Source organism: Oncorhynchus kisutch, linkage group LG21 (genome assembly GCF_002021735.2).
Source record: "Oncorhynchus kisutch isolate 150728-3 linkage group LG21, Okis_V2, whole genome shotgun sequence".
Classification (NCBI taxonomy): domain Eukaryota; kingdom Metazoa; phylum Chordata; class Actinopteri; order Salmoniformes; family Salmonidae; genus Oncorhynchus; species Oncorhynchus kisutch.
Window position 1 is genome coordinate 29,749,211 of NC_034194.2, and position 18,209 is coordinate 29,767,419.

General features: G+C 42.9%; 1 protein-coding gene across 4 annotated transcripts; it reads left to right on the forward strand.

The window, feature by feature from the left end:
• Positions 1-7,170: 7,170 nt before the first annotated feature.
• On the forward strand, positions 7,171-17,240 carry LOC116356143 (galectin-3-like). Of its 4 annotated transcripts, none has more exons than XM_031800087.1 (7): positions 7,171-7,214; positions 7,493-7,565; positions 10,103-10,113; positions 10,354-11,046; positions 11,165-11,253; positions 11,556-11,727; positions 16,400-17,240. In XM_031800087.1, exons 3-7 carry the CDS (start codon positions 10,108-10,110, stop codon positions 16,556-16,558), a joined length of 1,119 nt encoding a protein of 372 aa, XP_031655947.1. In that variant the 5' UTR covers positions 7,171-7,214; positions 7,493-7,565; positions 10,103-10,107; the 3' UTR covers positions 16,559-17,240. The 4 variants fall into 4 exon arrangements, with proteins under 4 accessions (XP_031655947.1, XP_031655948.1, XP_031655945.1 ...); XM_031800088.1 differs by having other exon boundaries at positions 10,402-11,046; XM_031800085.1 differs by lacking the exons at positions 7,171-7,214; positions 7,493-7,565 and having other exon boundaries at positions 9,294-10,113.
• Positions 17,241-18,209: the final 969 nt, after the last annotated feature.

An 18,209-nucleotide genomic window follows, 5' to 3' on the forward strand; every position in this document is an offset into this window, starting at 1 on the left:
CGGTACCGAGTCAATGTGTACAGGTTACAGGGGGTACCGGTACCGAGTCAATGTGTACAGGGGGTACTGGTACCGGGGCAATGTGTACAGGTTACAGGGGGGTACCGGTACCGAGTCAATGTGTACAGGTTACAGAGGGTACCGGTACCGAGTCAATGTGTACAGGTTACAGGGTACCGGTACCGAGTCAATGTGTACAGGTTACAGAGGGTACCGGTACAGAGTCATGTGTACAGGTTACAGGGGGTACCGGTACCGAGTCAATGTGTACAGGTTACAGGGGGTACCGGTACCGAGTCAATGTGTACAGGTTACAGGGGGTACCGGTACCGAGTCAATGTGTACAGGTTACAGGGGTACCGGTACCGAGTCAATGTGTACAGGTTACAGGGGTACCGGTACCGAGTCAATGTGTACAGGTTTACAGAGGGTACCGGTACCGAGTCAATGTGTAAGGTTACAGGGTAGAGGGGTACCGGTTACCGGTAATGTGTACAGGTTACAGGGGGTACCGGTACCGAGTCAATGTGTACAGGTTACAGGGGTACCGGTACCGAGTCAATGTGTACAGGTTACAGGGGGTACCGGTACCGAGTCAATGTGTACAGGTTACAGGGGTACCGGTACCGAGTCAATGTGTACAGGTTACAGGGGTACCGGTACCGAGTCAATGTGTACAGGTTACAGGGGGTACCGGTACCGAGTCAATGTGTACAGGTTACAGAGGGTACCGGTACCGAGTCAATGTGTACACGTTACAAGGGGTACCGGTACCGAGTCAATGTGTACAGGTTACAGGGGGGCTCAATGCAAATAGCCCAGGTGGCCATTGGATTAGTTGTAGCAGTCTTATGGCTTGGGGGTAGAAGCTGTTAAGGAGATCCGGTACCGCTTGCCATGCGTAGCAGTGAGAACAGTCTATGACTTAGGTGACTGTAGTCTTTGACAATTTTTTTGGGCCTTCCTCTGACACCGCCTAGCATATAGGTCCTGGATGGCAGGAAGCTTGGCGCCAGTGATGTACTGGGCTGTACACACTACCCTCTGTAGCACCTTACGGTCAGATGCCAAGCAGTTGCCATACCCGACCGTGATGCAACCGTTCAGGATGCTCTCGATGGTGCAGCTGTAGAACTTTTTTAGGCTCTGGTGACCCATGCCAAATCTTTTCATTCTCCTGAGGGGGAAAGGTGTTGTCGTGCCCTCTTCACAACTTTCTTGGTGAGTTTGGACCATGATTGTTTGTTGGTGATGTGGACACCAAGGAGTTTCAAACTCTCGACCCGCTCCACTACAGCCCCATTGATGTGAATGACGGCGTGTTCTGCCCTCCTTTTCCTGTAGTCCACGATCATCTCCTTTGTCTACCTCACGTTGAGGGAAAGGTTGTTTTCCTGGCATCACACTGCCAGGTCTCTGACCTCCTCCCTATAGGCTGTCTCATTGTTGTCGCAGTCGTGGGTGAACAAGGAGTACAGGAGGGGACTAAGCACGCACCCATGAGAGGCCCCCGTGTTGTGGGTCAGCGTGGCAGATGTGTTGTTACCTACCCTTACCACCTGGGGGCAACCCATCAGGAAGTCCAGGATCCAGTTGCAGAGGGAGATGTTTAGTCTCAGGGTCCTTAGCTTAGTGATGAGCTTTGTGGCCACTATGGTGTAGAACGCTAAGCTGTAGTCAATGAAAAGCCTTCTCACATAGGTGTTCCCTTTGTCCAGGTGGGAAAGGGCAGTGTGGAGTGCGATTGAGATTGTGTCATTTGTGAATCTGTTGGGGGCGGTATGTGAATTGGAGTGGGTGTAGGGTTTCCGGGATGATGGTGTTGATGTGAGCCATGACCAGCCTTTTAAGCACTTCATGGCTACCGATGTGAGTGCTACGGGGCGGTAGTCATTTAGGCAGGTTACCTTCGCTTTCTTTGGCACAGGGAGAGCTATTGATTTCAGCTAATGATTTCATTCAGTTATTAAAATCAACTCCAGGAATAGCTTTACTGCTTGTTGGGAGGGTTAGGCTACACTTTACTCTAATGCTCTGTCATAAAGGCTACATAACACTGTCTTAACACTGTTATAACACTGTCATAGCAGATGGTGAAACTTTGACTTTGAGAGATGGATAAACAGAGTTGATGATGTTTATCACCGTTACCGGGTGAACGGTTAGACTGGCCCCTCTTATGGTGTGTTACAGACTCAATGTTGTGAGACTTTCAGCCTGACTGCAATGGGAACCAACCCCAGGTCAACACAGCGAAGGTATCTGTCTGTTGTAATGACATTACTGTCCCTGGCACAGAGACCATGTCAGGGAGTTAGTTATTGTCTGTGAGACACAGTCTCATGACTGGCTGCTGAGCAATGAAGTCAGCCTCAGAGCCCATCACACTGTGTTCGTTATGTTTGGAATGGAGGTACGTACTCAAACGGGTTGCTTTCGTGCTAAATGAAAACCATGGCTGTCTTGAGAGACACTTTGGGCTTGAGAGTTATGCACCCTCTGGTTACCCCTACTCACTTGTAACACCCACACACGTACATGCACATAACACACGCGCACGCACAAACATGCACACACACACACACACACATCCACAGACAAGATTCCCTGGTTTCTATGGCAACATTTAAATATTGTGTTTCTCTCACTGTTCTCTCCTCCTCTCTCTCATCTCTCTCATCTCTCTCTCTATCTGTCCTATCAATTCAATTCAATTCAATTCAAGGGCTTTATTGGCATGGGAAACATGTGTTAACATTGCCAAAGCAAGTGAGGTAGACAACATACAAAGTGAATATATAAAGTGAAAAACAACAAAAATTAACAGTAAACATTACACATACAGAAGTTAAAACAGTAAAGACATTACAAATGTCATATTATATATATATATATACAGTGTTCTAACAATGTACAAATGGCTAAAGGACACAAGATAAAATAAATAAGCATAAATATGGGTTGTATTTACAATGGTGTTTGTTCTTCACTGGTTGCCCTTTTCTCGTGGCAACAGGTCACAAATCTTGCTGCTGTGATGGCACACTGTGGAATTTCACCCAGTAGATATGGGAGTTTTTCAAAATTGGATTTGTTTTCGAATTCTTTGTGGATCTGTGTAATCTGAGGGAAATATGTCTCTCTAATATGGTCATACATTGGGCAGGAGGTTAGGAAGTGCAGCTCAGTTTCCACCTCATTTTGTGGGCAGTGAGCACATAGCCTGTCTTCTCTTGAGAGCCATGTCTGCCTACGGCGGCCTTTCTCAATAGCAAGGCTATGCTCACTGAGTCTGTACATAGTCAAGGCTTTCCTTAATTTTGGGTCAGTCACAGTGGTCAGGTATTCTGCCGCTGTGTACTCTCTGTGTAGGGCCAAATAGCATTCTAGTTTGCTCTGTTTTTTTGTTAATTCTTTCCAATGTGTTAAGTAGTTATCTTTTTGTTTTCTCATGATTTGGTTGGGTCTAATTGTGCTGCTGTCCTGGGGCTCTGTAGTGTGTGTTTGTGTTTGTGAACAGAGCCCCAGGACCAGCTTGCTTAGGGGACTCTTCTCCAGGTTCATCTCTCTGTAGGTGATGGCTTTGTTATGGAAGGTCTGTGAATCGCTTCCTTTTAGGTGGTTGTAAAATTTAACAGCTCTTTTCTGGATTTTGATAATTAGTGGGTATCGGCCTAATTCTGCTCTGCATGCATTATTTGGTGTTCTACGTTGTACACGGAGGATATTTTTGCAGAATTCTGCATGCAGAGTCTCAATTTGGTGTTTGTCCCATTTTGTGAAGTCTTGGTTGGTGAGCGGACCCCAGACCTCACAACCATAAAGGGCAATGGGCTCTATGACTGATTCAAGTATTTTTTGCCAAATCCTAATTGGTATGTTGAAATTTATGTTTCTTTTGATGGCATAGAATGCCCTTCTTGCCTTGTCTCTCAGATCGTTCACAGCTTTGTGGAAGTTACCTGTGGTGCTGATGTTTAGGCCAAGGTATGTATAGTTTTTTGTGTGCTCTAGGGCAACAGTGTCTAGATGGAATTTGTATTTGTGGTCCTGGTGACTGGACCTTTTTTGGAACACCATTATTTTGGTCTTACTGAGATTTACTGTCAGGGCCCAGGTCTGACAGAATCTGTGCATAAGATCTAGGTGCTGCTGTAGGCCCTCCTTGGTTGGTGACAGAAGCACCAGATCATCAGCAAACAGCAGACATTTGACTTCGGATTCTAGCAGGGGGAGGCCGGGTGCTGCAGACTTTTCTAGTGCCCTCGCCAATTCGTTGATATATATGTTGAAGAGGGTGGGGCTTAAGCTGCATCCCTGTCTAACCCCACGACCCTGTGTGAAGAAATGTGTGTGTTTTTTGCCAATTTTAACCGCACACTTGTTGTTTGTGTACATGGATTTTATAATGTCGTATGTTTTACCCCCAACACCGCTTTCCATCAGTTTGTATAGCAGACCCTCATGCCAGATTGAGTCGAAGGCTTTTTTGAAATCAACAAAGCATGAGAAGACTTTGCCTTTGTTTTGGTTTGTTTGATTGTCAATTAGGGTGTGCAGGGTGAATACGTGGTCTGTTGTACGGTAATTTGGTAAAAAGCCAATTTGACATTTACTCAGTACATTGTTTTCATTGAGGAAATGTACGAGTCTGCTGTTAATAATAATGCAGAGGATTTTCCCGAGGTTACTGTTGACACATATTCCACGGTAGTTATTGGGGTCAAATTTGTCTCCACTTTTGTGGATTGGGGTGATCAGTCCTTGGTTCCAAATATTGGGGAAGATGCCAGAGCTAAGTATGATGTTAAAGAGTTTTAGTATAGCCAATTGGAATTTGTTGTCTGTATATTTGATCATTTCATTGAGGATACCATCAACACCACAGGCCTTTTTGGGTTGGAGGGTTTTTATTTTGTCCTGTAACTCTTTCAATGTAATTGGAGAATCCAGTGGGTTCTGGTAGTCTTTAATAGTTGATTCTAAAATCTGTGTTTGATCATGTATATGTTTTTGCTCTTTATTCTTTGTTATAGAGCCAAAAAGTTTGGAGAAGTGGTTTACCCATACATCTCCATTTTGGATAGATAATTCTTCGTGTTGTTGTTTGTTTAGTGTTTTCCAATTTTCCCAGAAGTGGTTAGAGTCTATGGATTCTTCAATTGCATTGAGCTGATTTCTGACATGCTGTTCCTTCTTTTTCCGTAGTGTATTTCTGTATTGTTCTCCCTATCTCTCTCTCATCTCTCTCATCTCTCTCTCTGTCCCCACTCTCTCCCTCCCTGTCCCATCTCTCTCTCTCCCTGTCCCATCTCTCTCTCTCCCTGTCCCATCTCTCTCTCTCCTCTCTCTCATCTCTCTCTCTCTCCCATCTCTCTCTCCTCTCTCTCATCTCTCTCTCTATGTCCCCCCTCTCTCTTTCCCTTTTCCATCTCTCTCTCCTCCTCTCCCTCACTCTCTCTCTCTCTCCCTCTCTCATCTCTCTCTCCCTCTCCCATCTCTCCTCTCTCTTTCTTTCTCTCTCTCTCCCTCTCACTTTCTCTCTCTCTCTCTCTCTCTCTCTCTCTCTCTCTCTCTCTCTCTCTCTCTCTCTCTCTCTCTCTCTCCCTCTCTCCCATTTCTCACTCTCCCTCTCCCTCTCTCTCTCTCTCTTTCTCTCTCCCATCCCTCTCTCTTCCATCTCACTCTCTCACATCTCTCCCTCTTTCTCTCTCCCTCTCTCTCTTTCTCTCTCTAATCTCGCTCTCTTCCCTCTCTCTCTCCTTCTCCCTCTCTCTCTCTCTCTCCCAACTCTCCCATCTCTCCCATCTCTCCTCTTTCTCTCTCTCTCTCTCTCTCTCTCTCTCCCTCTCTTCTCTCTCCCATCTCTCCCTCTTTCTCTCTCTCTCTCCCTCATCTCTCCCATCTCTCCCATCTCTCCCTCTTTCTCTCTCTCTCTCTCTCTCTCTCTCCCTCTTTCTCTCTCCCATCTCTCCCTCTTTCTCTCTCTCTCTCTCTCCCTCTCTCTCTCTCTCTCTCTCTCTCTCTCTCCCTCTCTCTCTCTCTCTCTCTCTCTCTTTCTCTCTCCCATCTCTCTCTCTCCCATCTCTCCCTCTTTCTCTCTCTCTCTCTCTCTCTCTCTCTCTCTCTCTCTCGCTCTCCCATCTCTCCCTCTTTCTCTCTCATCTCTCCTCTCTCTTTCTTTCTCTCTCTCCCTCTCACTTTCTCTTTCTCTCTCCCATCTCTCTCAAATCTTCCTCCCTCTCTCCCATTTCTCGCTCTCCCTCCCTCCCTCTCTCTCTCCCTCTCCCTCCCCCCCCTCTCTCTCTCTATCCCTCTCCCTCTCTCTCCCTCTCTCTCCCATCTCTCTCTCTCTTCCATCTCTCTCTCCCATCTCTCCCTCTCTCTCTCTCTCTCTCTCTCTCTCTCTCTCTCTCTCTCTCTCTCTTTCTCTCTCCCATCTCTCTCTCTTTCATCTCTCTCTCTCTCCCATCTCTCATCTCTCCCTCTTTCTCTCTCTCTCTCTCTCTCTCTCTCTCCCATCTCTCTCTCTTTCATCTCTCTCTCCCATCTCTCCCTCTCTCTCATCTCTCCCCCTTTCTCTCTCTCTCTGTCTCTCTCTCTCTCCCATCTCTCCCTCTTTCTCTCTCTCTCTCTCTCTCTCTCTCTCTCTCTTTCAAGCTCTCTCTTGAAAAAAAAACAGTTATTGCATTCCAGAAACACCCATGACAGTTTCAGAGCAGAAACACCCATGACAGTTTCAGAGCAGAAACACCAGGGAAGATGTGTTTTTTTATATTATAGGGACATTGCTATGTAATCCTCCCTTAGATATTGCAAACTTCCATAATTTGTTGAAGTATGTCTAAGTCAATTTATGAACCAACCAACAGTTCAACAATAGTACATCAGTCTGCTGCACTACAGCAGTATTTTATTAAAGTATATTTCCACAACCTGTCACCAGTCTTTTATCCTACGTCAGATTGGTGGATTTTCATTTAAGACATAACATTTCTATATATTTATTTACTCTTAAGAATGAAGAACATTTTGATAAGGGAAATGTTGTGACAGAGAATCTTTCCCCCTGGGTGTGGTTTTCCCAGTAGAGGAAAGTTGGGAATAAAGGAGTGGCCAAATAAAGAAGGAATGTATAAGGAGTACATAAAGGAGTGTGTGTGAATTCCTACTGTAGCTGTCTAGCTGTCACCTCAACAACACAACAACAACCGGTAATGTAACGTTTTATTCATTTATATATCTCTTATTTCTCCAGGTTAGTCCCTGAGATCCAGACAATCTGTATTGTCCCATTGGTGAGTTCGACTTCTCTTTGACAAGGGAGCTTTTACCTTATTTTATTGTTTTACTGTTTGACTTTACTGTGTGTTGCATTTTTAAATGCACTTTAAATTAAGTTTGATTTGATCTATCTAGCTCCAGCTGTCTGGTATCATAGTTGATGAAACATGGAATATTCAAATACAATTTTGGCTGATCTCTGTCATAGGCTTGCTGCTTCCCTCTCCAAAACCTGGTACTTACTCTGATCTGCGGCAGGGCCAATTTAGTCCTGGGCTAAGGTTGGTGTTCTGCACTTTAGAGTGTGAAAGTATTCAATGTTTCTTAGCTTTGCTGCAGTCTAAAAGAGGTCATTTGGCAAACCAACATTTTGCAGTGTGAAAATCCCTGGCTTATAGAGTGTATCTTCCACTAACCTACATTTTGGCTGAATAGGATCATTCATTGTACGATGATCCACCTACATTTTATATGAGACAGATTTGACATGTTCTGCATACTGCAGGTCTATGGGATGTTCAAAGTAGACCACTTACTGAGGGAAAGCTAGATTCAATCCGATCACCACTTTTCGGTGGTCATGGCTAGAAGGGATGCAGCTAATGTCAAAGTGATGTCAAAAGTAGCATGTTTGAGTCACTTTGGGGAGAATTTTACCATTTTAGTTAACCCTAATTATTTCCCTAACCTTAACCTAATTCTCCTCATTTGCAACGTTAATTATCCTAACCTGGCGTGTAAATTCTCCTAACCTGCTACGAAAAGTCGGTTGGTATGGCAACTGCTTGGCATTGGACCACAACGAGGAGCTACAGAACCTACAGAGGGAACATCCCTGGGGCCGAGCTCCCTACCATCCAGGACCGGTAGCCTGGCGGGTAGATGCGTTGGCCCAGTAACCGAATGGTTGGTGGATTGAATCCCCAAGCTGACAAGGAAAAAAATCTGTTGTGGTGTTCTGTCCCTGAACAAGGCAGTTAACCCATTGTTCCCCGGGCGCTGATGACGTAGCTGTCGATTATGTCAGCACCCGCACCTCACTGATTCACAGGTGTTGGGTTAAACGTGGAAGACACATTACAGTTGAATGCATTCAGTTGTACAACTGACTAGGTATCCCCCTTTCCCTCTATACCAGCCAGTGTCAGAGGAAGGCCCTACAAATAGTCAAATACTCCAGCCACCCAAGTCATAGACTGTTTTCACTTCTGGCTGCAATGCTACCTCACGACAAGCGGTACCGATGCACCAAGTCTGGAACCAACAGGACCCTGAACAGCTTCTACCCCCAAGCCATAAGACTGATAAATAGTTGTCCATATACCTACCTGGACTATCTGCATTGACACTTTTCGCACTCACTTTTTTTTTACTCATCACACACTGTATGCTGCTGCTGCTGTCACTTTATTCATAGTTCTCCCTATATAGCCTACATCTCTGCCTCAATTACTCCTGGACATGGACATGGTACTGGTATTCCTTGGTTATAGCAAGTTATCGTTGCTCATTGTGCCTGCTTTTATTATGACCTGTTTTACTTTTCTATTACGTCTATATTGTATTTCTCTCTGCATAGTTGAGATGTGAGAAAACATTTCACTGTTAGTCCACACCTGTTCACAAAGCATGTGACAAATTACATTTGGTTTGATTTGAAAGTCCCTTCTGCCATTAGCTGCATCCCATCTAGTCAAACCCCTTTTGGGCTATGCACCTTTTGAAAGTTCTGTCTAGAAGGGATACAGCTTTTGTCAGAACTGACTTTTCTTAGCAGGTTTTAGGAGAACTTACGCAGCAGGTGGGAAGAATTAACGTAGCAGGTTACTAGAATTAAATGAAGGTCAGGAAAATGGTTAGGGTTAGCTAAAAATGCACACAAAAAAACGTTGACAATGGTTGTTTAAGATGGCGCCGACAGATATGACAGCTCTGCTTCTAGCTCCTAAGCAACTTTGCAGTATTTTGTTTTTTACAAGCACTTCGCTACACCCGCAATAACATCAGCTAATATGTGTATGTGAACAATAACATTTGATTTGACGTTAAATTGGACAAAAGCTGTATCCCATCTAGACATCAACCCACTTTTGAAGGCAATGTTTCTGTGTTCGCGGATTCTGCAATTGAAAATGAGTCCAGACTTAATCTAGGCCTAAGAACTTTTAGACATTATGGCTTGAACATTCCATTCTGAATGACAAAGAAAGAAATATGGAGAGCAGATGTGTTACACTGAATTGTTCCTTTTAATAGTGGGGACTTAGAACATGGATGGTTTGGAGGCCTATTGCAGAGTCATCATGTATTGTCTATAAACACCATGCACAACATATAGGCTATACAGACTGAGGGCAGGTAGTCAGGTAATGATGTTATTAGTGAGTAGCTATCTGTACAATCTGCTGTGCTAAGAGAAGACAGTCACTTGTGTGACTGTGGCAGAATGATTACAGACAACAGATTCACAATTCCATACACATTCCTTATGAAGGGCTTTATCATGCATTATGTTCCATATGACATGGCCTTCTACCGTCATACTCTGTGTATGAGTACTGAGTAGTGTGGGACTTGGTCTATCATAATCACTGGAGTGAGGTAATTCACTGGGGCCATCTAGTGGTCATCTCAGTATCAGCTGGTGTAATCAGCGATGAAACTGGAGCAAATAAGTTCCTAAAGTGAAAATCTTCTTAACCTGTGATCCAACAGTGGTGAGTTGCTATAGTGATTTGTGTTTTGTTAGGGCTTCTAATGCTTCCGTTTCTGATGAAGATGAAAAAACGTAGTGATGCTGTTCTCTCTTTACTTACAGATACTATGGAAGTAAGTACCTACCCTCCTTCAACCTCTACACTGACAACTAGCAACTGAGAACTCAATGATAGGAACTTGCTTAGTATTCTTGAAGTATTGTGTGGAAATTGTCTCTGTATGTGTCTCATTCTCTGTTATTTGTCTGTGTCTGTGAGTATGGGAGTGTGTGCAAATGTGTCGGTGCCTGTGTGCATGTACGAATGTGTGTATATTTGACTGTATGCGTGTGCACTTATCTTGTCCCCCCAGCTCTCTGATGCTCTGTGTGGCTGTCCGTCCTCTGGTTCTACCCCCCAGGGAAGCAACAGTATCTGGCCCAGTCAACAGCAACCAGGGGGTCCAGTCTGGCCGACACAGCCCAGCCAACAGCCCACCCAACCCCAACCCCCATCCTGCTGGCCTGAGCAGCCCAGCATCCCCTGCTGGCCTGGTCCTCAATCATCCCAACCAGCCCCAGCTCAACCTCAGCCCATGCCTTGCTTTCCTGGGAACCCGAACACCCCATGTTGGCCTGGGCAACAGCCATCACAACCAGCCCCAGCTCCAGCCCAAAACTGGAACTGGCCTGGTCCTCAACCATCCAAACCATCCCCAGCTCCAGCCCAAAACTGGCCTGGTACTCAACCACAACATACCCATCCAGCCCCAACCCATCCTTGCCAGCCGTGCTGGCCTGGACCCCAGCCCCAGCCTCCCCAATTACAGCCCCAGCCTACACCCCAGCCTTATCAACCTCCAGCCTCAATTCAAGCCCAGGCCCAGGGCCCCAGCCAGCCCAGTCCCCCAGGGTGGCCAGTCCCAGGCTTTAACCCAGGCGTTAACCCAGGGTCTGGATGGCCATTCGGCCCTGGTCAGGACCCAGGTGTACAATCTAGTTGGCCTGATCAGGACCCAGGTGGCTTCCCACCTGCTACACAGTGGAATCCGACACCAACTGGACAGGTGAGAGACAGGGAGGGAAGGAGCGTCAGTAGATGGAGGAAAGGAATTGGCATAATCATTGTGTTGGTGTGAAGATAGCGCCATATCCTAAATGTCTGTGTGTTGTGTTGGTGTATAGAATGTGCCCTACAACCTGAACCTACAAAGAGGCATCTACGACAAGATGATGCTCACCATCATGGGCCAGGTCAAACCAAACGCTAAGCAGTGAGTTCATCAACTACCATAGTCTACTAGGGTCTTTGTTGTCTACTGGGATGAATATGATCCCTGAGATACCCAGTGGAAGCATTGGATGTACAGTACACATTACCAGTATGCTATTTGAATACAACTGATGTAATAAGTCATTTTACTATATTGAATGTCAGCTGCTTTCAATACATCACGATTCTGGAAGAGTGGGCCTATTAACCTGATTGATGACTGTAGTTTTTCACTATCTAATATCTTGACCTGTGTTTTTATCAATATGATCAATTAAACTGTTTTGATCCTAACTTGTTTAGGTTCACAGTGAACTTTCTGCGAGGTAATGACATCGCCTTCCACCTCAACTCTCGGTTCAATGAGGGGGGCAAGCAGGCAGTGGTGAGGAACCACAAGATGGGAGAGCACTGGGGGAAGGAGGAGAGGCACACACAGGGAGGCTTCCCCTTCATGGCCGGTCAGTCCTTCGAGGTCAGTGGGAATATTCTTTATAGCAGTGCAACTCTAACCTATACTGTACTGACTAACAACCTATACTGTACTGACTAACAACCTATACTGTACTGACTAACAACCTATACTGTACCGACTAACAACCTATACTGTACTGACTAACAACCTATACTGTACTGACTAACAACCTATACTGTACTGACTAACAACCTATACTGTACTGACGAACAACTCTAACCTATACTGTACTGACTAACCACCTATATTGTACTGACTAACAACCTATACTGTACTGACTAACAACTCTAACCTATACTGTACTGACTAACAACTCTAACCTATACTGTACTGAATAACAACCTATACTGTACTGACTAACAACCTATACTGTACTGGCTAACAACCTATACTGTACTGACTAACAACTCTAACCTATACTGTACTGAACTGACTAACAACTCTAACCTATACTGTACTGACTAACAACTCTAACCTATACTGTACTGACTAACAACTCTAACCTATACTGTACTGACTAACAACCTATACTGTACTGACTAACAACCTATACTGTACTGACTAACAACTCGAATCTATACTGTACTGACTAACAACCTATACTGTACTGACTAACAACCTATACTGTACTGACTAACAACCTATACTGCACTGACTAACAACCTATACTGTACTGACTAACAACCTATACTGTACTGACTAACAACTCTAACCTATACTGTACTGACGAACAACCTATACTGTACTGACTAACAACCTATACTGTACTGACTAACAACTCTAACCTATACTGTACTGACTAACAACCTATACTGTACTGACTAACAACCTATACTGTACTGACTAACAACTCTAACCTATACTGTACTGACTACAACCTATACTGTACTGACTAACAACCTATACTGTACTGACTAAGAACTCTAACCTATACTGTACTGACTAATAACTCTAACCTATACTGTACTGACGAACAACCTATACTGCACTGACTAACAACCTATACTGCACTGACTAACAACTCTAACCTATACTGTACTGACGAACAACCTATACTGCACTGACTAACAACTTGAAACTATACTGTACTGACTAACAACTCTAACCTATACTGTACTGACTACAACCTATACTGTACTGACTAACAACCTATACTGTACTGACTAAGAACTCTAACCTATACTGTACTGACTAATAACTCTAACCTATACTGTACTGACTAACAACCTATACTGTACTGACGAACAACCTATACTGTACTGAATAACAACCTATACTGTACTGACTAACAACTCTAACCTATACTGTACTGACTAACAACCTATACTGTACTGACTAACAACTCTAACCTATACTGTACTGACTAACAACCTATACTGTACTGACTAACAACTCAAACCTATACTGTACTGACTAACAACCTATACTGTACTGACTAACAACCTATACTGTACTGACTAACAACTCGAATCTATACTGTACTGACTAACAACCTATACTGTACTGACTAACAACCTATACTGTACTGACTAACAACCTATACTGCACTGACTAACAACCTATACTGTACTGACTAACAACCTATACTGTACTGACTAACAACTCTAACCTATACTGTACTGACGAACAACCTATACTGTACTGACTAACAACCTATACTGTACTGACTAACAACTCTAACCTATACTGTACTGACTAACAACCTATACTGTACTGACTAACAACCTATACTGTACTGACTAACAACTCTAACCTATACTGTACTGACTACAACCTATACTGTACTGACTAACAACCTATACTGTACTGACTAAGAACTCTAACCTATACTGTAGTGACTAATAACTCTAACCTATACTGTACTGACGAACAACCTATACTGCACTGACTAACAACCTATACTGCACTGACTAACAACTCTAACCTATACTGTACTGACGAACAACCTATACTGCACTGACTAACAACTTGAAACTATACTGTACTGACTAACAACTCTAACCTATACTGTACTGACTACAACCTATACTGTACTGACTAACAACCTATACTGTACTGACTAAGAACTCTAACCTATACTGTACTGACTAATAACTCTAACCTATACTGTACTGACTAACAACCTATACTGTACTGACGAACAACCTATACTGTACTGAATAACAACCTATACTGTACTGACTAACAACTCTAACCTATACTGTACTGACTAACAACCTATACTGTACTGACTAACAACTCTAACCTATACTGTACTGACTAACAACCTATACTGTACTGACTAACAACTCTAACCTATACTGTACTGACTAACAACCTATACTGTACTGACTAACAACTCTATAACCTATATTGTACTAACTAACAACCTATACTGTACTGACTAACAACTCTAACCTATACTGTACTGACTAACAACCTAAACTGTACTGACTAACAACCTATACTGCACTGACTGACAACCTATACTGTACTGACAAACAACCTATACTGCACTGACTAACAACCTATACTGCACTGACTAACAACTCTAACCAATACTGTACTGACTTACAACCTATACTGCACTGACAAACAACTCAAACCTATACTGTACTGACTAACAACCTATACTGTACTGACTAACAACCTATACTGTACTGACTAACAACTCTAACCTATACTGTACTGACTAACAACTCTAACCTATACTGTACTGACTAACAACCTATACTGTACTGACTAACAACCTATACTGTACTGACTAACCACCTACACTGTACTGACTAACAACTCTAACCTATACTGTACTGACTAACAACCTATACTGTACTGACTAACAACCTATACTGTACTGACTAACAACTCTAACCTATACTGTACTGACTAACAACCTATACTGTACTGACTAACAACCTATACTGTACTGACTAACAACTCTAATCTATACTGTACTGACTAACAACCTATACTGTACTGACTAAAAACCTATACTGTACTGACTAACAACTTATACTGCACTGACTAACAACCTATACTGTACTGACTAACAACCTATACTGTACTGACTAACAACTCTAACCTATACTGTACTGACTAACAACTCTAACCTATACTGTACTGACTAACAACTCTAACCTATACTGTACTGACTAACAACCTATACTGTACTGGTTAACAACCTATACTGTACTGACTAACAACTCTAACCTATACTGTACTGACTAACAACTCTAACCTATACTGTACTGACTAACAACCTATACTGTACTGACTAACAACTCTAACCTATACTGTACTGACTAACAACCTATACTGTACTGACTAACAACTCTAACCTATACTGTACTGACTAACAACCTAAACTGTACTGACTAACAACCTATACTGCACTGACTGACAACCTATACTGTACTGACAAACAACCTATACTGCACTGACTAACAACCTATACTGCACTGACTAACAACTCTAACCAATACTGTACTGACTTACAACCTATACTGCACTGACAAACAACTCAAACCTATACTGTACTGACTAACAACCTATACTGTACTGACTAACAACCTATACTGTACTGACTAACAACTCTAACCTATACTGTACTGACTAACAACTCTAACCTATACTGTACTGACTAACAACCTATACTGTACTGACTAACAACCTATACTGTACTGACTAACCACCTACACTGTACTGACTAACAACTCTAACCTATACTGTACTGACTAACAACCTATACTGTACTGACTAACAACCTATACTGTACTGACTAACAACTCTAACCTATACTGTACTGACTAACAACCTATACTGTACTGACTAACAACCTATACTGTACTGACTAACAACTCTAATCTATACTGTACTGACTAACAACCTATACTGTACTGACTAAAAACCTATACTGTACTGACTAACAACTTATACTGCACTGACTAACAACCTATACTGTACTGACTAACAACCTATACTGTACTGACTAACAACTCTAACCTATACTGTACTGACTAACAACTCTAACCTATACTGTACTGACTAACAACTCTAACCTATACTGTACTGACTAACAACCTATACTGTACTGGTTAACAACCTATACTGTACTGACTAACAACTCTAACCTATACTGTACTGACTAACAACTCTAACCTATACTGTACTGACTAACAACCTATACTGTACTGACTAACAACTCTAACCTATACTGTACTGACTAACAACCTATACTGTACTGACTAACAACTCTAACCTATACTGTACTGACTAACAACCTATACTGTACTGACTAACAACCTATACTGCACTGACTAACAACTCTAACCTATACTGTACTGACTAACAACCTATACTGTACTGACTAACAACCTATACTGTACTGACTAACAACCTATACTGTACTGACTAATAACCCTATTATTAATGTTACCATCGGCCAGTTGTTTTTTTCATTATCTCTACTAGTAATGGTGAATACAGGGATAAAGTAGTTAAAGTGGGTTAAATATCAGCACTGTCGGATGTCCTCTACATCAAGCATTTGTATTTTTCTGATGAAAGCTTTTGCTGAGTCCATGTACAGTTGAGTGTCCGAGAGGTGGTCAGATGTAGCTTTGAGACTTTTACCTAACCAGGTTATTTAGTAAAGACAATCTGGCCACCAGTGTTTGTCCATCCTGTGTTTCAGATGAAGATTTTGGTTACGTCTGGCGAGTTTAAGGTGGCTGTGAACGGAACTCAGCTGTTTGAGTTTAAACACCGCATCAGAGAACTCAACCAGATCGATCGCATCAACATCCTCCATGATGTCATCCTCACCTCTGTCAACGTAGACACGATACCATGACAACCATACATATGACATCCCTATATTATACAACACTCAGCATAGGCTACATGCATAACATGGTATCAATTTGCAGTTATAGTCTTTGCAACTTTTTTATGATGATGGTGATGATGATTATGATGGTGATAATGGTGATGATGATTAAGATGGTGATAGTGGTGATGATGATTATGATGGTGATAATGGTGATGATGATTATGATGGTGATAATGGTGATGATGATTAAGATGGTGATAGTGGTGATGATGATTAAGATGGTGATAGTGGTGATGATGATTATGATGGTGATAATGGTGATGATGATGATTATGATGGTGATAATGGTGATGATGATTATGATGGTGATAATGGTGACGAGCTGCAAACATAATACTGCATTAATACCCACTAACTCCACAAAAAAACTAATGTGTGTAATTTACAAGGTATGAAGGACTAAGAATTAAGCAATGCCATTTCATTTAAATGTGTATAATATTTTATATCTATTTTCTGTTGAACGTCTATGTAAATAAACATTCTTTATGCTTATGATGTCTTCCTGACTCAAGGTATCAGTAGATACAGTGCATTACACTGATTCACTGAAGGTCTCCATATGAGGGCATTCAGTGCCCTACAAGGGTAGTAAATAACAAAAATTGTATGAAATAAAACCATTAAATTGAATGAAGTTTTACACATTTTATTGTATCAGACTGTATCAAGACTGACTTGACCGTCAGGATTCAATGCACACAACTAACATCCCATTGTAATCAGAGGGCTGATATTAATACTATGCTGCCAGTCTCTCTTGGCTAAGAGGAGACTGACGGCGTCACTTCTTCTTTTTATAAGAAACATTGTTTTGTAAATTCCTAATTGTTTGCATAGTCAACTTACACACAGCACTGACATGCACACTTACCCCACCAGACATGCCACCACGGGTCTTTTCACAGTCCCCATGTCCAGGACGAATTCAAGGAAACATACAGTAGTATTATTCAGAGCCATGAGAACACAGAACTCCCATCTTATATAGCGCAAGTGTACAGCAAACAGGGGTTCAAAAAACAGATAAAGCAACACCTCACGGCACCACGCCTTTCCCCCATGTGACGTACTGGTTGTATGTGCTGACAGGTATGTGTACCTGACACCCACGCACACATCTAACTGATAGATGCACGCACACTACATGTTAATGTTTCTACATGTATGTAAATTGCAGTCTTTTGTTTGTAATGTAATATTGCCATTTGCGTCGGCTAATGGAGATCCTAATAAAATCAGTAAAATTAGGAGAAATAGACATTCAGCATCCATTCTGAAACACAAGTAGAGTAAGGAAACAGTAGGATCAGTTAACAAAAGTGTCAGTTAATGTAAACTTTTTCCTCTATCACTGGAGGGGTTGGGGGAGCAGGCCGCTACGGAGGGGTTGGGGGAGTGGGGAGCTACGGAGGGATTGGGGGAGCGGGGAGCTACAGAGGGTTTGGGGGAGCGGGGAGCTACGGAGGGATTGGGGGAGTGGGGAGCTACAGACGGGTTGGGGGAGCGGGTTGCTACAGAGGGGTTGGGGGAGCGGAGAGCTACGGAGGGATTGGGGGAGTGGGGAGCTACAGAGGGGTTGGGGGAGCGGGTAGCTACGGAGGGGTTGGGG